This window comes from Rousettus aegyptiacus, unplaced genomic scaffold (assembly GCF_014176215.1).
Source record: "Rousettus aegyptiacus isolate mRouAeg1 unplaced genomic scaffold, mRouAeg1.p scaffold_m13_p_9, whole genome shotgun sequence".
Lineage (NCBI taxonomy): Eukaryota > Metazoa > Chordata > Mammalia > Chiroptera > Pteropodidae > Rousettus > Rousettus aegyptiacus.
This window is the reverse complement of record NW_023416312.1, coordinates 23,968,791-23,988,087: the sequence shown is the minus strand read 5'-3', so window position 1 is coordinate 23,988,087 and position 19,297 is coordinate 23,968,791. Positions and strand designations below refer to the sequence as shown.

Genomic DNA, 19,297 nt, shown 5'->3' with positions numbered 1-19,297 from the left:
TTTGTTAAACTTTAAAATACCTCAGTTGTATTATAAATTGTGGTTGGTTTTGGGCAAACTTTTCTTTGAAAATACTTTCCTTTAAGGTAAGGCAAATGAAATAGCTTGTATGGTAAGGTGTTTTTTTTCCCATCTCCATTCTCTTTCTAGCGTGCAATGATGCGCTTCTCAGAGTTGGAGATGAAAGAGAGAGAGGGTAGCCACCCAACAACCAAAGACTCCGAGGTGTGCAAATTCAGCCCTGCTGAGTGGGAAAGGTTGAAAGGAAATCAGGACAAAAAGCCAAAGTCGGTCGCCCTGGAGGAGGCCATTGCCAACCAGAACGACAATGAGAGATGTGAGTAAACCCAAGTGGCTTGTTTGTGGTACCATGTCGGTGAAAATGGGGCGACTATTTCCAGAGCTGAGGGAGGTGAAAGGAAGTAATGTACTTATCATGGCCCAATGTCCAGTTGGCAGCTACTCGGAGAAACAGGCCAGTCTTGGCCATCCATGAAAGGAAGGGCTGATTGTCCTTTGGAACATTGTGGCATCCAGGAATGAGGCACCTATGAAAGATTATTTCCTGGAACACATCTCCTTTTCTGGAGAAATACTAATAGTCTAATACAATATAGTAGAGGAATGGCAGTGGGAGACTAAGTATAAGTGTGGTACATCTATGTTCTATTTTGTAGCAGGTATAGATAACGTTGTTGTTGTTGTTGTTGTTGTTGTTGTTGTTGTTGTTGTTGTTGTTGTTGTTTGTAGCAGTGTAATGACATTTCCAGCCCTAGGTGGTCCCCACCTCACACAGTGACAGTCTAGTCTGAAATGGAGAATACTTGTATTCTCCCTCCAAAGGCAGAAATTTTGTTTAAATGGGATGAAGGATGATGAAGGCACAGTAAAGATAGGCATGATTATTTTCTCTGGTGGGTTTGTTTGTCATCATTGGAGTCAACACAATCCAAGGGAATTGTATAAATGAAGGGATCCTTCCCACCAGACAGGGTGTATTATGTTTTGGAGGCAATATGTAGATAGAAAGCTCATTTTCCTCAAGTCACTCTTCAGTCCAAATAGCTGGCCTCCTGCTGTGGTGGGCTTTGGAATTTGCTGATAAGACTTCCCTGCCTGATAAGATGTGTTGACCAAAAGTGGAAAGGTCTTTTTCCTTGTTTCTTAAATGTGTGTACACTTGAGGCCCGTATCACGTTCCAGCTCTCAGAAACCTTGTTGGTGATAGATAGTAAATTAGGGCGTCTGGATGAATGTTCAAAACCCTATTGAGACAGAACAATTGGGGATGATGGGTGCATTTGTGAGCTCTGTACCATTGGTCGTCATAGCTTTGGACTTCCCACACACACTTAGTTCATTGGTGCCTAATGGAGTTTGGGAGAATTTATGGTACAAAAGAGCATGTTTCTCACTGCCTAGAGCTCAGTCTCCTGCTCCTCCCCCTCCCCTAGCTCATCCTTGGGGTCAGACAAGGGCCCATGGCCAGGATTCTGGGTAGGCCACAACCAGGACCAGTTTGTTCTATATTAGTCTTGAAGAAACAAGTTTCTGTTTGCTAGTCAGTGGCGGCCTCACCTGAATGGCAGAGATTCTTGATGTACCTAAAGTAAAGGTGTCCTTACACCTCTACCTTACTGGATTGATATGGGAAAAAGAAGGGTCCAGGCTGCTTTTGAGTAAAGCAGCAAAGAAAGCTTTCTTCTTTGCTGATAATGACAACAGGCATGTATCTCTTCTCTTCTGAGGTGCCTCAGATGCCAGCTCTTAGAGAGACCTGGAGACCTGGTAAAAGTGGGCAAGGCGAATGGGTAGGTCCTTTCCTGAGGAGCGGGGAACTGCCTGCAAGGGAGAATCCCTCTCTTTTCTGGGTGGCTGGTGAGGAAGGCTAGAGGAAGGGAGCAGAAAGTTAGCCAGCCTCAAGTTTTCTTGCCCTGCCTCTGATTTTTCAGTAACATGGCCAGACCCTAGGTTGCCCATGCCCTTCACATCTCTGGCCTCAACCCGGCCTTACTCTAAGAGAAGTTTGTGTCCTTCCCCATGTTTCCCACTGAAGGAAAGAGATGAGAACTTAGTGTAGCCGGTGAGGAGCAGGGTCTGAGCCTTAAATGATTCAGGAAGACATTCCCTAAGTCCCTTCAAGCTCAGACCAATGAGGTCTATTGTTGGAGCATTTATGACATGGCCCAATGAGTGATAAATGGCCAGTGAAGGCAGGACAAGGGTTGGGGAAGGTTAGAGGCTCAGTTTTAAAGATTGGGGAACAGAGGAGGTAAGTCACTATCCCCAGTTTTCTGTTGCTTGTGGTTGATTAAGAGGAGTAATCTAGAGGTGCCATTGTCCTTTTTGTCACCTTATCTAGGTGACAGCAAGGGCTGGATCCATTCAGCTGCAAGTTAATGGGCTTTTTTGTCCTTTTGGCTCTTGTGTCTTAAGCCCACATGGGCTTGGGCCCTGCTCCACAGTGGTTCCCTTTTCAGGTTCTCTTCTCCTGAGTGTCAGTGTAGCTGAGAGCTGAGCTCTAAGCACATGGGAGCTGGGGCAGGTAGGGATCACAAAGAGGGGTACAGGACGCCTTACAGATATCTTGCCTCTTCCAAGGCAGCCCTCTGTTCCTGGAGGTACCAGGAGCTTTCTAAGATAGCATCTTGTTGGGAGGGGCTTGCTTAAGAAAAGTGAATTAACCTGAAAACACAATGGCCAGGATTTTCATTTATTCTTTGTGATAATAGGGGTGGCTGGGTGAATTTTTTATTTTAGAAATTGAATAAATGAACCAGGAGGCTCCTCAAACTTGGAAATTTATTAATAGGAACTATCAGTGGCATTTTGAAAATGGAATGACTGTATCTTGAACATAGAATGAGTATCTCCCTTGCCAGCTACTTGGATGGGGCAGACCCGGGACCTACTCAGTGGCAATGCCTGGGGAGGAACTGAAAGAAACCTGAGTCAAAGGGCTTAATGAAAGTTCTTAACTAAGGAAACTTCTGTCCAAGCACCTACATGTTTTATAAACTACTTTGAGTTTGGCACAGAGATTGCCGCTACCTCTTCTGTTAACCTTTACTGGAGTTGCTATAGTTATCTGCAGTCGAGAGACTTTCAGTTATGGGTAACCCTCCAACCTTGTTTAGGGCTCACTGGGCATGGTTTACCCATGGTGAGGGTGCTTTGTTGCCATGGTGACGTGTAAATGTTGCCATGGTGATGCTTCTGTGAAGTAATGCTGTGGCATAGCCATGATAAATTATGGGATGTATGTGCTGAGTCATATGACTGTGCTACAGGGATCAAGTGTTAAAACATGAACAACCTGGCCACAGTCACGTCTGCTTAGATTGAATGACCAAGGACACATGGCTTCCCACTTTTAGAAGGGCCGAAAGTAGCAACGATGGCGGAACATGATGGTTAGGACCCTGTTCATTCATCTCCATCTCCTTTGCCCCCAAGGGTAATCATGGGTGTTGTAGTTGGGATAGCCGCATCGAGGAGCTCCAAGTCTGGTGTGCAGGAATGTGACCTGGAATCTCCCCCATAACTGGTGGCCATGTGTATCTTGGGAAGTAAGGATGGGTATTCTTCAGGATTCTTACTAGCCTAAGTAAGGTATTGGAGGTGTCACTGAAAGGAATTGGGATCTTTGTCCTGAGAGACTTGAGGGCTGAGGAAAGGGTGGGCGGAACTAGTTTGGGAGATCTTTAGGTGAGGTGACATGGGGAAGAAAACAGCTAAGCTCTCTGTGGGTGGGAGATTTCAGTTTGGGGTGAGGAATCACAGAGATGATACTGCGGGGCCTCTGGGGACAAGGCAGGAGTGGACTGCCTGGAAGGTGAAGCACAGTAGTGCCATCCCTAGCTGAGCAGGAATGGCAGGCAGATGTGTGGCACATTCCTCGTTCTGGCAGGTGAAGGGATGCCCTCAGCACCCAGGCAGCTTTATCAGATGGGAAGCCTAGAGGAGATGGGAAAGCCTCGTCTTGTAGGGTGCTCTCATTCAGCAAGGAGCAAGGAAACGTCCTCAGTCAGTCATTGCCTGCCAACACCTGTGAAATAAGTTATCTTACGTCTTCCAGGTGGTTTTTTATGGTGGGCAATGTGGGCCCTGTAGCGAAAGGTCAGGTGGTTGAGATAGAAAGTAATTTCACTATTAAGAAGGAAGTTTGTCATTAAGGGGAAACTTGTCTCCCTGAGGAAAGTGCCTATTTAGGCAGGCTTGGGACTGTTACAAACTCAGATGAATATGAGACCTGGAACTAAAACACAAAATGTGGAAGTAATTTTTAATCTAATTGGGAGACATTTCAGGTATGCGTAGAGGTAGCAGGGCAGTGTAGCCCCATTCAGGGAAGGGCCCTACACCAGGCCAAGCTGCTGCCTGATTGTGACCCTGAGAGGCACTCTGTCATAATCACCTAGTCACTTCTGCTTTCAAACCACCTGGTTTGAACCATCTTTCCTACCGAAAGGGGGGTGTAGGTGGGAGAGTACATTTTAAAATTAATTCTAGAATTGCAATGGTAGTTTATAAGATAGCCCTTATATTTGGACACACTGATTCCCCAGCGCCTCCCACAGGGCTTTCTGGGACAGCTAATTGGACCAGAGAATTCAAATAGTATAACTAGGAGGGCTCACATCCTCATACATATGGGAGCTGAAATTCCAGCTGATCTGAGAGTCTTGGTGTCTTTTCGTTAAAGCCATTTCTCCGGACTTTCTCTTTTGCCTTTCTCTTTTGCCGGTTAGGCCAGGTTTATGAAGCCCACCCCAGGAGGTGGCTTGCAGTAATATTTCCCACTTTACAACTGAAGGGGGCCAAGTTGTAAAGTGGCGCTGTTACTGCCAGAGCTGTTAAGAGGGTCACAGAGCAGCCAGAGTGAGAGTTGCAGCCACTTTCTGCATAGGCCAGAGGTTTGGGTGAGTTACGGATTTCCTCTGGCTGCCACCAGCTTTGTGTTGGAGCACTGCTATGACGAAAGACCTGCATGGTTTGGGCGAATCCACCAATCCTTTGCAGGAGTAGACATAGCACTATCTGTCCCACCTTAGGATGCCTTTGGAGAGGAGGTAAATGGGCTCCTTCCACCATTAAGAGCACAGGCTAGCCAAGACCAGAGTGACACTTGTCTCCACAGCTGACTTCCATTCAGTGTTGGGAATGCCCCCAAGAGAACACTGATCAGGGGACCAGCGTGGCTGGTCTGAAGGTGGGGAGGTGATAATGTGAAGTGGACCGGGAGAAGGAGGCGGAATGGGATCGACATATGTGGAGTGTGTTTATGATTTTATCTGGAAATGGACTTGGGCAGCTTTACTTAGCTCAGCGTTACCGAAATACCAAGTTCCTTCTGGTGATATGCAAGGTCATCTTGCAGGAACATCTGGATATCACCTCGATGGCTACAGAATTATTCGCGTATTAGAAAAAATGCAAGCAGCAAAGCAGTCAATGAGCTGTTTCTTAGGTTTAGACCCAAAGTAGGGAGAGATGTTGGGCTGAGGCAATTTAAGGAAAGACCCCAAGTGGACATCAGATTGAGCAGCAGGAGCACAGGCGGTATTGGAGCAGCTTAGCAAGTGCTGGCCTAGCATATAAAAGATGGTGAAGGGGGCAGTTTCTTGTCTTTGGAATGTCTTTAGATGCTTGCATGTGAGAGAAGGCATGAAGGAGTGCCAGGTAGAAGGGCTGCGTCCTTGTAGGTATGCATGGTGTTGCTGAGGTGACAGGATCTCAAGGGCTTTCCTCCTGGACAAGAAATAGGAGCATCCCCTTAGTTGTGATGGTATGCTTTTCCCCTCCACAGATGTGAAAAAGAGGACAGAGGGATGTACAGTTATAAGGTTGAGTTCTTTAACGTTACCCCTGACTCTGTGTGCGCATCACACTTCTCTTTCCAGTGCCCTTGGACTCCTAGCTTCCTTGCCTCCCAATACTCTCCCTGATTCCTGTTCCTTCATCATCTCACCTATTGCCAAAGTGAACACTGGTATCATCCCTTCTGTAGATAATGTTTAGGTGATATTTGGTCTCATTATTACACCATCCTTTTACTTCAAAATAATGACCTCAACCAATGTTAACAGAAAGGGTCAGCCCTGGCTTAGTTGGATCTTGCTGCTACGGGGTCACCCATCCTCTGGGAAAGGACCCCGGAGCGGGGACCTGAGCACCAGCCAAGTTAACTGACTGGGATGTAGCAGGCAGGAAGTTATTTCATCTTATACTTAAAAAAAAAAGTGTCGATGCCACATATCCTTGATTCCCTCATGCCCCAACTCTAAAAAGGTAGAAATAAAAAGTTGTGACATACACTCCACTGTCTACTTTTACCACCTGATTGTCTTCAGCTGCCCTTCCTGTAGGTCGTTATATTTCTGAGGGGTTTGTGCTTTCAGTGTGTGAGGTCCCCAGTGACAACAGAAAGGTCTGTCAGTAGCAAATTACCTTAGGCATGGAGGGCCCCGCCTGCTCCCCAAATCCTGCCTTCTTGTGGTGACCTTTGAGCCTTCATTTCTGTGTTACTGTTGCTCCCCCCACCCCCTCACCAGGTGAATATAGTGGTGGAAACAAACATGACCCCTTTGAAACCTCGGAGGACAAAGACTTGTCCATGGAGAAGTACTTCATGGACAGGCAGCCTGTGATTGAGCCACCCACCGAGCAGGTGGCCATGGACATGCCACACAGCCCTACCCTACGGCTGGACAGAAAGCGTAAAGTCTCAGGTGACAGCACCCACACTGAGACCACTGTGGAAGAGCTACCAGAGGACCCTCTGTTGAAAGCCAAACGGAGACGGGTCTCCAAAGGTGAGCTTGGTCTGCTTTAGCCCCCTGCTTGGCCAAAGGTGGACTGGCTTGCATCTACTCTCACTGCAGGGTCCCTGGGGAAGTCACAGGGTGGTGCATTGGATGTTTCCAGTCCCACCCTAGAGCCTGGGGAAGCTGCTCGCACCTCCCTCCCCCAAAGCCAGAGGCAGGGAAGATCTTTTGGCCTGAAAGATGGCCAAAGATAAATAGGACCCTCCCAAGACTTGGCAAGAAGCTGTAGCAAAGACTGTGACCACACCCCTCCCCTCCCCCACCCCATTAGTAATGCATAAGACAGTTTGTTTCCCCCCCAGGGGGCTTTTTGATTAATTTGTAGTTATTTCTCCATTAGATGACTGGCCTGAGAGGGAAATGACAAACAATTCCTCTAACCACTTAGAAGACCCACATTATAATGAGCTGACCAACCTGAAGGTGTGCATTGAATTAACAGGGCTCCATCCTAAAAAACAACGCCACTTGCTGCACCTTAGAGAACGGTGGGAGCAGCAGGTATCAGCAGCAGAGAGCAAACCTGGCCGGCAGGGCAGGAAGGAAGTGACCCAGGCTGTTCAGCCTGAGGTCACTGCCCAAGGCAATAACACCTCCGAAGAGAAACCCAGCAGGAAAAGGGCAGAGGCCAAAGGCAACAGAAGCTGGTCAGAAGAGTCTCTCAAGTCCAGTGACAATGAACAAGGTATGGCGAGGCCACTCCATGACAGCCTGCCCCACTCCTGGAGACTGGGTCACTCACCCTCTGTGGGAAAGGACCCTCGTGGAGACCTGAGTGCCATAAAAATTGACCAAGGTAGTGGGCAGGGAGTACTTTCGTGATGTCACTCCAGTCTCCATACTTCTTTCTGGAATGTACAGTGAGGAGCACAGCTGAGAGGAGGGAGCTTAACCTCTCAGGGTGCTTCTTACCCAGCTCATGGCTGGGCAGGAAGTCCGGGTGATCCTAGGGGCTTGACAGTGTACTTATTCCACCTTCATGCCATATCTGGTCACCAGGTCATAAGTACCCAGGCCCAGTGGAGTGGAGATAATAAAGCACAATGGTCTGGCTTCTGCCCTCTTGTCCCAGGCCTTTGAAGAAACTTGCCACTTGGCATTTTGTGGGTTAACCTATTTGCTGTTTGAATGTGGGGTAATTAAAATATTAATGCTTTGAAAACATAATTGGTATATCTTTAGAAACTGAAGCTACTCTAGTGATCAGTGCTAACAATGGGCTTTTCTCTCTGCACGGGCTACAACTGTGTAACGCCTGCTTTTTCTCCCCCTCCCCAACCCCCGCCACCCCCTCCGGATTTAGGCTTGCCTGTGTTCTCGGGCTCTCCGCCCATGAAGAGCCTTTCATCCACCAATGCAAGCAGCAAAAAGCAGACTCAGCCAAGCTGCACACCAGCCTCGAGGCCGCCTGCCAAACATCAGAAAATTAAAGAAAGCCAGAAGACAGATGTGCTGTGCACAGACGAAGAAGAGGATTGCCAGGCTGCCTCCCTGCTGCAGAAATACACCGACACCGGCGAGAAACCATCCGGGAAGAGACTGTGCAAAACCAAGCATTTGATCCCCCAGGAGCCCAGGCGGGGCTTGTCGCTTACGGGAGACTACTATGTGGAGAATGCTGATGGCAAGGTACCTCTGGCCCCTCACTTCCCCCCCCCCCCCGGGCCTGGACATGCACATCTTGCCTGCCTGCTGCTCTGCTTCTGGGGACAAAGTTTTCCTTTTCTTGGACTCCTCTCCCAAATGTCACTCCCCTATCCTAGGGGGCACATCTCCTGGGTAGTGGTGAAGTTTCAAACTAGTAAGAATGAAACCCTTGGCCCCAATCCCCTCTCCCAAACTAAGAAAGGAAAAAGGGCCTCCTTCTGCTCGGGTGTGTAACTCAGGGAAAAGGTGGCTATGGAAGGTGGCCTTAAATGTGTGTGCACTGCCTGGTTTTGTGATAGGTGACTGTACGGAGATTCCGAAAGCGGCCTGAGCCCAGTTCCGACTATGATCTGTCACCAGCCAAGCAGGACCAGAAGCCCTTTGACCGTCTGCAACAACTGCTACCAGTTTCCCAGTCCTCACAGCTGCCATGCTCAAGCTCCCCTCCAGAGACCACCCCGTCACGCCCGATGCCCCCAGAAGCACGGAGACTTATTGTCAATAAGAATGCCGGTGAGACCCTCCTGCAGCGTGCCGCCCGGCTTGGCTATGAGGTGAGTGTCCTTGGGGGTGCCCAGAATCCAGAAACTACAGGCTACTATTCCTTGAGGTTTGAGGGGGATACAGGGTGGGGGAGGTGATGGGACTCAGACCCTGGCCCCCTCCACATCAGGGTGCTTGGCTGGGTATCCCACAGGATGTTTGTGTTAGCCCCACTCCACAGCTGTCTCTTTGGTGGCTTTTGTTCAATCACAGTGTGAAAAGAAAGGCCTCTCTGATGTTCAGTTCGTGTTCAGGCAGGTAGGCTGCTTGGCATCCTCCGATCTTGCTCACTTATCTCTGATATAAAATCTGACATAACCCAACGCTTGACGACTGGGGGAATTTTAATGAGCCCTTTTGGATGCTGATTAACAAGAAGGAGAGAAATTGTTAGCTCTGTTTTGAGTTGTGGGCAGACAATGTCTGTATTGGTAGGGGTTGGTGGGGAGGACCTGAGCAGTCTCTTCCTAAGAGGGCAAGGGAGCCCAATGCTGAGGAGGGAAACAGCTCAGGCTTTTCCCCAAACTCACTGCCCTTGCCTGCATATCTCCACCCAGCATTGCTGATGACAATAGCCTATATTGCTGTAGCAATATAGATGGAAAGATAGCTTATATCTTTCTAAGCCTGTATGATCCAAAGTAACTCATTTCACCTTTTCCACATCTCCGTGTGGTAATAACTAGGATTATCCTGCTTTTAGGTGAGAAAACCGAGCCCCAGAAGGGTTAAATGACAACGTGTACAGGTAGCCATCCAGTAGTCTTGCTCCAAAGCCCAGCCCCCACTCCTCATCCACCCCACTCCTCTCTCGGACTGGCTCACATTGGAATTGCCCTTTGTACAGTTCTAAACCTCTGTGAGATAGATTACTCCCTCTGCCCTGTGCAGCTCCCCCACCACGCTTGTCAGTTGAAATTGTGATGTAATAGCCTACAGGGCAAAGGCGTTTTTTAATGCTGGCATCAGCCCTCTGGGAGTTGAATGGTGAAAATAAAATGCCGCTCAGCAGGCAGAGTGTGGAGGTGTGGATGAGTGCCGGGGTGGCAGGACTCATGCTGGCACGAGCTTGGCTGAGGGCTCACAGGATTTGTCCGGAGCCCTGGCTCCCAGAACCCGGCCAGTACCGTGCTGCTGTTCATTGTGCAGTGAACCCTTCCTGGTGTGACTACCTCTACTCCCAAGCCTACTCCTGAGGCCTGGCTGTGGGTAGGAAGTTAGAAGCACTAGCACTTTCTTAGTTTGGGGGTATTTTTGATTGTTGATTGTATGTGCTGTTTGTATCAACATGGCCCTTCTAGAGATTTCTGATTTACCTGGAGAGAACTCTGAAAGAATTGGTAGTTAACTCATGAAATCCAAGCGGCAGCTAGTTGGCTTCTGGTGAGCTGAAATCAGTAGAACCTAGGTCAGGGTTGATGTTGCGGGTGGCACTGAGCTAGACTCCTCATGCCAAGCATTCTCTCTTTACTAGTCGTGTTTGGGAAAATGGACTGTGCTTCCAGCAGACACTGGAGATGGGGGATGGGCAGGAAGGCAGCCTGCTCCACCTGCCGTCGACTGCAGGATTCCTGGCCTTGCCTTTGGTCTTCACATTATTTCCACCAGTCTCTCTTTGGGACCCAGAGACCTCAAAATACCCTTGTTGGCTCTCTCAGGAAGTTTGATGGCACACGAAGCCTTGGGAATGTTTGTGTCAGGACAACTGCTTTGTTTTGTTTTTGTTTTTCCCTTTCAAATGTAAATTTCAATATGTAAATTGCACAGATCACCAGTTATAGCACTGAGCATCTAACTACTAAATGAAAGCTTTCAACTTTGAACCCAACTTTCTAGGATTTCTTTGGGCAAAATTTAAAATGTCAGGATAATGGCTCATCAGGAGATGTGGCAATGGAAATCTTTTAAAGTTGAAGGACAATTTGCTTAACCCAGTAAAGGGATAAAGGTATAGTTAGAATGCACAGAGTCAAGAATTTCCTGAAGTTTAGTCTTTCCAGTTGTTATTTTCTGCTTAGCTAAAGATACCATGTGCAGTAAAGAGGCTGTCTGAGCCTTATGTCATTAATCTGGTTCCTGAGGTTTTGAAACACCCTCTGTGTTAAATAGATGACTTGCATGGCCAGAGATGCTCAAACCTTTCCCTCCCAGTAACAAAGCTTCTGTTTCTTAGGCTAAAAGGCCAGTGTGCAACCACATGCTTATGCGTTTAGTGGTGATGGTTAAATTTTCTACGAATTGAATAAATCATGTTTTAAAAAAAGTTAATGAGGCATTTAATTAATTAACAATGTCGGGTTTATGGCCTTTATGGTTACATTTTGTGGTTAATGGCATTCAGCTTATAGCTGCTTAACAGAACTGTCCAACAAAAACAGTTTGATTTTGTTTGGGAATGGGTGGGCTGCCCTTCAAACACTCTCGTTTCTGGAGTAGAAAATAAACCAAGAAATGTATTGGGTAGACAGACGTGGCTGGCCTCTTAACCATTCCCTCCAACTGTTGGTGACAGAGGTTGCCATCCATTTAGAAGCCAATCACCCTCTCAGCTAGGAGAATGTAGTTAGCTCTCTTGACGCCAACAGAGAAGTCCTGTGGGATACTTGTCACGTCTGGATTGCATCCCTCTAGCAGAAGTCCTCTGGGACCTTTTGAATCTTCCCATTTGCCCAGATACCAAAAGACTTGAGTTCTAGGTCTAGTACTTCATGTTAATTGAACTTGGAGTTTAACCTCTCTGGGCCTCAGTTTCCCCAAGTGTAGGATGAGAATAGTACCACTTTCCTTTCTGATATCTCATAGGTTATTGTGGGATAACAGAAGACATACTCATTTGGGGGAAATGAGAAGTGCAGTGTAAATAACGACATCAACATGAGTGAGTTAGGACAGCCCGTGGCAGAATGTCTGATTTGGCTGTGGGTTACTGCCATCCTCGAGGAAAAGAGTCGACTTACCCATCAGCTTTTCTGTCCTTTCATTTCTAGGTACCCTTGAATCAGCCCTAGTAGCGATGAAGGTTTCCAGGTGAAGGCCGTAATTGTCAGCAAATAAACCCTTGGTTGACAGGACACCAGGCAGGCCACCAGGACCTGGGTAAATTGATCTGTGCACAGCAGTCAGTGGTGCTCAGACCTGATCCCAGAGCCACATGATGGGGCCTCTCCCTGGCTAGGGCATACAGTTCATTAGCTTGCAGCCGTCCACTCGAGTCTGGCTAGTGAGGGCCTGCTAAAAGAGCAGCAGCTTCATGCGGTATCCTAGATACCAGGGCTCAGGGCAGGTGGCCTGGGAGCCCAGAGGATTGTGGGCTTTCTGGCAGGTTAGGATCTGAATGAAGAAACACATTTGTGGTTATGCCGTCTCTCTTCCTCCTCTTGTTTCAGAAGGGACCCGCCCCGGTGACCTGAAGCAACAGGGCACCGATGGCCAGGTTTACCAGCGTGCAACATTAGGTTCACAAGGGCGAGTATATGGAACATTCTAGTTAGCTCCCAAGTGAATGGTCATCTGTGATTGACATGTCTTCAGAAAGATCATGAAAGGTTTTTCAGAACCCACCTCAACATCTGTGGATAGCTAGAGTGACCCCTGTTTTAGGTTTAACAGATGAGTTATTTAAGAGCTGTCACAGAGAGGTCTGCTCTGACCCTATCCAGCTCTCCCTGACCAAGTGTAGTATGTGTTGGACCGCCTGCAGGCTCTGCCTATCCCAGCTCTCAGAACATGACAGCTCTGCTGGGCATGACTTGTAGGAAAAGATTAAAACACATTTTCTGGTGGCAAATGCCATTCTATGTGGTTGAAAACTTTCTTAGTGAATGTAATAAAATGTTGGAATAAGTTGCTGCTCTGCTTCTGGGAGTATTTCATATCAATATATTAACATGCAAAAAAAGTAAGATTAATACGGTGATTCTAATGCAAACTGTTGACACAGAATGCCTTCTGAGAAGGGGCAAGGGTGGACTTATTTAGTTCTTGAAATGTGTAGGTTACAGTATGTGGTATATTAGATCCCCGTCATTAACTTAAGTAAATATGAAAACGTTATATTGATTCATCCCTGAAGAGGGTAGAGGGTGAAGCAAAATGGAGGTGGGGTTATTTGAAGCATTTTGTGTCATTTCTTGATGATGTGTGTGGTCAGTAGAGAAAGCCTCTTTTTTACTCTGATTAATGTACAAAGAGGAGCATTTGTGCCCCAGGCTCTGTTTTAGGGTCTTTACAGGGGTGTGAGAATCTAGCTAATCCGGGCATCTCTTTGTCTCTAAGTTAAGGAATGTTCTCTAGCTGATTACATGTCTATGTATCGGTTGTCCATACTTTTATCTAAACTTGTATTGTCATCCACTACCACCTACTGAATGAACTCATCAAGTGAGAATGCCCTGTACTTGTCAATGTGCTATCTAAGATGTTAGCAGCCAGACTGTTTTGCACTGGCCATGCCAGGCCCTGGACTGAGTGAGGGCTTTTATAGCTATCTGATTGCATCCTCTCAGCCACCCTATAGAGCCTCTTATTCTCTTCCTGTCTCACAGAGGAAGAAATGGACACTTGGAGAAGTTCAAGGGTAACTGGCCCAGGGCCAGGCTGCTAGGGCAGCAGAGCCAGGTTTCATATGCAGTCACAAGCCTGCAGAGCCCAGATGACACTGTCTCTATCGCCAAGTCCTTCACACATGTCTTGCCCCCTCACTAAGACATCCACTGCCTACCTGTGCCATAGCGGGCTCTCGAACCCAAGGATGTGTATGCCTTTGAAAGAGGGTACTGCCAAGCTATAGAGAGGTCACCCTTACAAAGTTCATAATGTAGTGGTCTGATGGCATTCCCCTTCCTGTCCCCACAGGAGGTGGTTTTATACTGTCTGGAGAATAAGATTTGTGATGTGAATCATCGAGACAACGCTGGATACTGTGCCCTGCATGAAGCTTGTGCTAGGGGGTGGTTGAACATCGTGCGACACCTTCTTGAATATGGCGCTGATGTCAACTGCAGTGCCCAGGATGGAACCAGGTCTGTGGTGGGTCTTGATGTCAGCCTGGCCCTGCTAGGGCACAGGTAGTGAGTGATTCTCTGGGTATGCAGGGAGCCCCAGAAGGAAAGATGGAGAGTGACATGGAAGCACATTGATGATGGAGTCTTCTAAAATGGAATCGACCAGACCTTTCTGGAAAATTTAGATAAAACTTTAAAAGTTTGCAATGCTCCTGGATGAAAGTCCTTGAAAATGTTAAGCCTGCCTGAATAATTGGAGGTATAGCCTTTTAAGACCCTGAACTCTTCATCGGTATCTATTAAGTCAAAGCACAGCACTTAAAATGTATGGGAGCTGACAGTTTCAGAAATACAGATAGGGCCAACTGCTTGGTAGGACCTGCCCTGTCCACCCACATCCCTAGATTCTGGCCCCTACCCTGTCCTTGACCTCGGTTCATGGGTCAAAGACTGGGTCTGAGTCAACCTGAGCATCTTCCCGGTTGTGTGGGTGGCGTGCTACCGGGAGGTGTGGTGCTATGCCTTACCCAACAGTCATACCATTAGCAAAACAAATGTATTTGGTATGGTATGGTTTCCAAATAGCGTACCCTCAGGACGGGACTTTGGGCAGCATTTTGTGCCTCGGTCAACCTTGGCAGAAGGGCGCTCTACCCTTATGAGAACTCCTCTCAGTGACTCTGGTTCTGGGCCCAAGGGTTGATGATTGCTCTCTAAGATGTTGGGGTTTGGCTTTCGGGAGAGGTCCCACTTTGCACCTAGTTTATTTTTAAAAGAGAGGGCTTTTTAAAAAATGATATAATAATTGCTTATTGTACTGGTTTCCATAATGATGTTTTTTTCCTTTGTAAGTTATCTTAAGTACTTCAGTTCATTGAATACGATTTCATTTTTGCTTGTGTTCCTTCATAGGCCTTTAGATTAAGATAGATTTGCATTTGAGAATTAGGCCTGAAATATTCAGTAAAGAGGTGTTGCTTGACCTTGGGCCAGTCACTGTCTCAGGTTCCCTATCTGGAATGGCAGTGACTGTACATGCCTCCTTGGTGAAATACTGCTGCTAAGAAGTTTGGCATACACACACCTAATTATGCCTATTATTAGAGGCAAGCATTGTGTGCACAAGTTGAACCCCTCTGCATATCTTTCCTAGGCCTCTCCATGATGCTGTCGAGAATGATCATTTGGAAATTGTCCGCTTACTTCTCTCCTATGGTGCTGACCCTACTTTGGCTACATACTCAGGTAGAACCATCATGAAAATGACCCACAGCGAACTTATGGAAAAGTTTTTAACAGGTACGACAAAGTTCAAGAAATGGTATTTAAACACCTAGATGGTGACTTCACACGCTTCCTAGCCAAAGAATGCCACTAGCTCTTTGTTTACCTTAAGTTTTGCTTACTGGGAAAAGCAGTGTAAAGTTAGTCTATCAAAGAAGGAGATACATGGTGACATTGGTTAATGAAATCCAATAAGTTTCAGCTGTACACTTTAACAGTAAGGCGCATATATATATATATATATATATATATATATATATATATATATATTTACACTATGTGTTCACCTCCCATAGTTAGATTTCTGTCACCACGTTTTTGATCCCCCTTACCCCATCTACTTCCCTACTACCCCTTACCAGCTACCCCTCACCCTCTGGTGATACATACTTTATTTTTGCCTTTGAGAGCTGAAACAGTTCCTAGCTTGCCAGTCTAGATTTTGTTTTGATGGGCTGGGGTGGTCCTTCCCTTGGGAGGGCAGGTGAACAGGTATGTAGGTTTTGGTCAGATACAGCAGAGAACAATGTGAAAAAGTGCACAAAGGGAGTGTCATGGGGTGGACAGACAGTGAGATGCCTTCTAACTGCTAGCATTTGATTCTCACCAACAGGCTTTATCTTGTTTTTCTCTCTCCAGATTATTTAAGTGACCTGCAGGGTCGTAATGACGATGACTCCAATGGCTCTTGGGAGTTTTATGGCAGCTCTGTGTGTGGTGAGCTGAATTGTTCCTTTTAGTTCAGGGGGAGGTGAATGAGTTACAGAATATTTCTCTGGCGTGGGTGGGGTGTGGTGGGTGGTGGGTGCTGTAAGCAGGGCAGCTCAGTTGGGAAAGAATCTTTAACGAGTCCTCTTTTGACAACAGCTGAAGTCTTTCTGTGGCTTAACTGATTTCTTTCTCTCTTTCTTGTTTGCCCTCTATTAGAACCAGATGATGAAAGCGGATATGATGTTTTAGCAAACCCCCCAGGGCCAGAGGACCAGGATGACGACGATGAGGCCTACAGTGATGTGTTTGAGTTTGAATTTTCAGAAAGCCCCCTCTTACCATGCTATAACATCCAAGTGTCCGTCGCTCAGGGGTGAGCATGGTCATCATGTGGTTGAGAACTAGCTCAGATGTTCTTAGGGTGGCAGGAGTTAGAAATCTCTTAAAGCAGATGCGGATGGGTGGGTGAATGAATGCCTAAGTGTCTGTGAAATGCAGTAGATCTTTTCCAGAAACTGTGTACATGGGATGGGGGTTAGGCCACAGCATGGTATAACTGCTCCCATCAGAACATACCCCCAGAGCTCAAAAGACATTGAAGCCAGTGATTAGAATTTCGCTACAAGTCAGCAACGTGGATCTTTCAGTCACTAAACACTTTGTGAAGGGTTCCTTCTTAGGAGCTTCCCCATAGGCCACCACAGGAGCTTTTCAAGGCACTTGAGGTCTACTGGACTAAGTCGATAACATATCTCCTTCTTGTATAAGATTAGGAAAAGTATTATATGGCACCTGGGATCTTGTGTGCCATCAGATTTGGTTAGATCCAGTATGGCTCCCATGGTTGGGCCACTGTGCTCCTGTGACCAAGGCCTTGGGGTGTACATGTCAGGAGACTGTGTTCTGTGCTGTGTTGACTGCAGTGCTTAATGAGTAACATCCTCCTCTAAGGTCTCTGAAGCTGTAAGCATGTATGTTGTCATAGTGATATTTTATTAGTAATAGAAATCATGAACTGTGGCAAGGGTGTATGTAAGGAATGTAAAGCGTTCCTTCTCAAAAGCATTAAGGGCTGGGTGGGGGAGGTATGGGAAAGGAAAGGAAACCCAGCCAACCATCTGTGTTTATAATGCTCTATTCATGAGGGGAGGGGAAGAGGAGAGATCAAAGAGGAGCTTGTGATGACTATGGTTGGGATACAGACTGGCTTTCCCCAGTGGCTAAAGCAGGGCACTCACTTGGGGTACGGTGACCTGAGTTGTGGCCAGAGCTGAGTGAACAAGTTGTTACCTGTCGGTTTCCATCAGCACCAGCAGCACTGAGGGCAGCCTGTGATTGGTCTCATTCAGAGGTGTTGCTCCTGCTTCTGGCTAAGTTGATTGGTCCTCCTTAGATGGTCTCGTACTAAATCCAGATGAGTCCAGAGTTTCCCGCTGCTAGAAGTAGATCCTGTCTTCTAGGTAGGGTGAGAAATGGTAGGGAAAGTGGTGTCAAAGCAGAAGTAAATGGCCCTTGCTTTAATTTGGGATTAAGCCTATCGGGGTGACGTTTAATAGTCGAGAGCACTTTTAATTTTGCCAGAAATTTGAACCACTTTCCTTTCTCTTTTGTAGGCCTCGAAACTGGCTGTTGCTTTCTGATGTGCTTAAGAAATTGAAAATGTCCTCCCGTATATTCCGCTGCAATTTCCCAAATGTGGAAATTGTCACCATTGCAGAGGCGGAGTTTTACCGGCAAGTTTCAGCAAGTCTCTTGTTCTCTTGCTCCAAAGACCTGGAAGCCTTTAACCCTGAGAGCAAGGAGCTCTTAGATCTGGTTGAATTCACTAACGAGCTTCAGACTCTGCTGGGCTCGACCATGGAATGGCTACACCCCAGCGACATGGTCTCAGATGACTACTGGTGAGCTCGCCAGGCCCGCCATGTACAGTGTGTTATAGTGTTAATCCTTGTGCATATGTGTCATAATACGACTATTTCTGTAAAGAAAGGACACTATTACATATGAAAATATCTCTTCTTTATATAAGAGAAATGACTCCAGTCGGAAGGACTTAGAAACATGGTTTTTTTTCTTTTTAAACTTTTAAGTCAGTTTTTATGAAGTTGTTATAACGTTTCTTTACTTTTCAGTGCACACATGCTTTGGGATATGTTTGGTTTTACTTGGAACATTTGTGTTTTTTTCTTTTTTAAGGAAAAAAATGAGGAAAAGTTGCTCCACACTTTGGCTTACTTTCATACAAAGCTCTGATGACAGAGGCCATAACTGTTTAGAGTGTGTCAGAACAGTGGTTGGTTTGGGGGAGTGAATTCGGTGAAGGCACTTGGTGATGTTGTAATTTTGTTTTGTTTACAGAGTACCTGCTCGGGCCAGGTAAATGCTATTGGATGTAATCCAGTAGCGTGTAATATAAATTCAAACCATATCCACACACAACAACTAATTGTATGAAACTTTTATATCCTAATTTAAAAGCTGTGAAATTAGTTTTCACGCATCAAACCGGATTGTTTATATGTTTAAACATTTTATGCTCTTATTTAAAGAAGACTTTGAGCTATTTTTTTCTGTACCCTGTAAAATATTGAAAACTAACATAATATGTTGAGGTTGCTTGAAAATGTACATAAAACTAAAATTTTCTGAATTGTGTGTTTATGTTTGAAATCTGTGTTTTAACTTTGTAAGTAAATTCTCTGCCTTTGTATTTATATTTTACAAAAATTTTCTTAAAAGGCAATAAACCTGTTGAGGAAAGGAGAACATTGAAGTATGTTGTGTTGTATATATTCCTAAAACATTGTTGTCATGGATTTTTTTTAAGGTGATGTTGATGGTCAATTCTCCATAGATGACCTTAGGGCAATTTATAATCTATGATCCAAAGCACACTAGGAGATTTCAGGGGAGTTACACTCAGAATATGATTTTGAATCCTATCCTGAAAGCTCAATTTGTAAACATGTGTTTTGATATCTCTCAGATCCTTATCTTCCCCATCTCCTTCAAAGCCCTGGTTGGCTTCTACATTGCCTTTGGCCTTGACAGACTAGTTGCTTCATCATGGCCAACGCTTTATCTTTAGGTAGGTTAAGACCAAACTTGCTTGGCCCGATAGTCAAGGCCTGCCTGTACCTTTGACTACACTGCTTGTACTTTTTCTAACAGTATCCATGTCACTGTCAGTTGGCCCTCAATTTTTGTCCTACATCTTTTTATGCTCTTCCTTCATTATAAAGGCTAGAAAGCTGAAAATTACTAGATTCCTTTGAGCTAGGA

General features: G+C 46.1%; 1 protein-coding gene across 11 annotated transcripts in view; it reads left to right on the top strand.

Moving 5' to 3' along the window:
* Positions 1-18,781, top strand: part of BCOR (BCL6 corepressor) — a 111,085-nt gene extending 92,304 nt beyond the window's left edge. For 7 of the 11 annotated variants that reach the window (XM_016156580.2, XM_036226583.1, XM_016156576.2 and 4 more), the window contains 10 exons: positions 151-337; positions 6,555-6,815; positions 7,168-7,512; positions 8,131-8,456; positions 8,774-9,028; positions 13,872-14,038; positions 15,174-15,319; positions 15,944-16,021; positions 16,232-16,388; positions 17,629-18,781. In XM_016156580.2, the coding sequence (XP_016012066.2) occupies positions 151-337; positions 6,555-6,815; positions 7,168-7,512; positions 8,131-8,456; positions 8,774-9,028; positions 13,872-14,038; positions 15,174-15,319; positions 15,944-16,021; positions 16,232-16,388; positions 17,629-17,920 (2,214 nt within the window). In that variant the 3' untranslated portion in view covers positions 17,921-18,781. The remainder of the gene's footprint in view (positions 1-150; positions 338-6,554; positions 6,816-7,167; positions 7,513-8,130; positions 8,457-8,773; positions 9,029-13,871; positions 14,039-15,173; positions 15,320-15,943; positions 16,022-16,231; positions 16,389-17,628) is intronic. The other 4 variants (XM_016156587.2, XM_016156585.2, XM_016156586.2 and 1 more) reach the window with 1 other exon arrangement.
* The last annotated feature ends 516 nt before the right edge of the window (positions 18,782-19,297 follow it).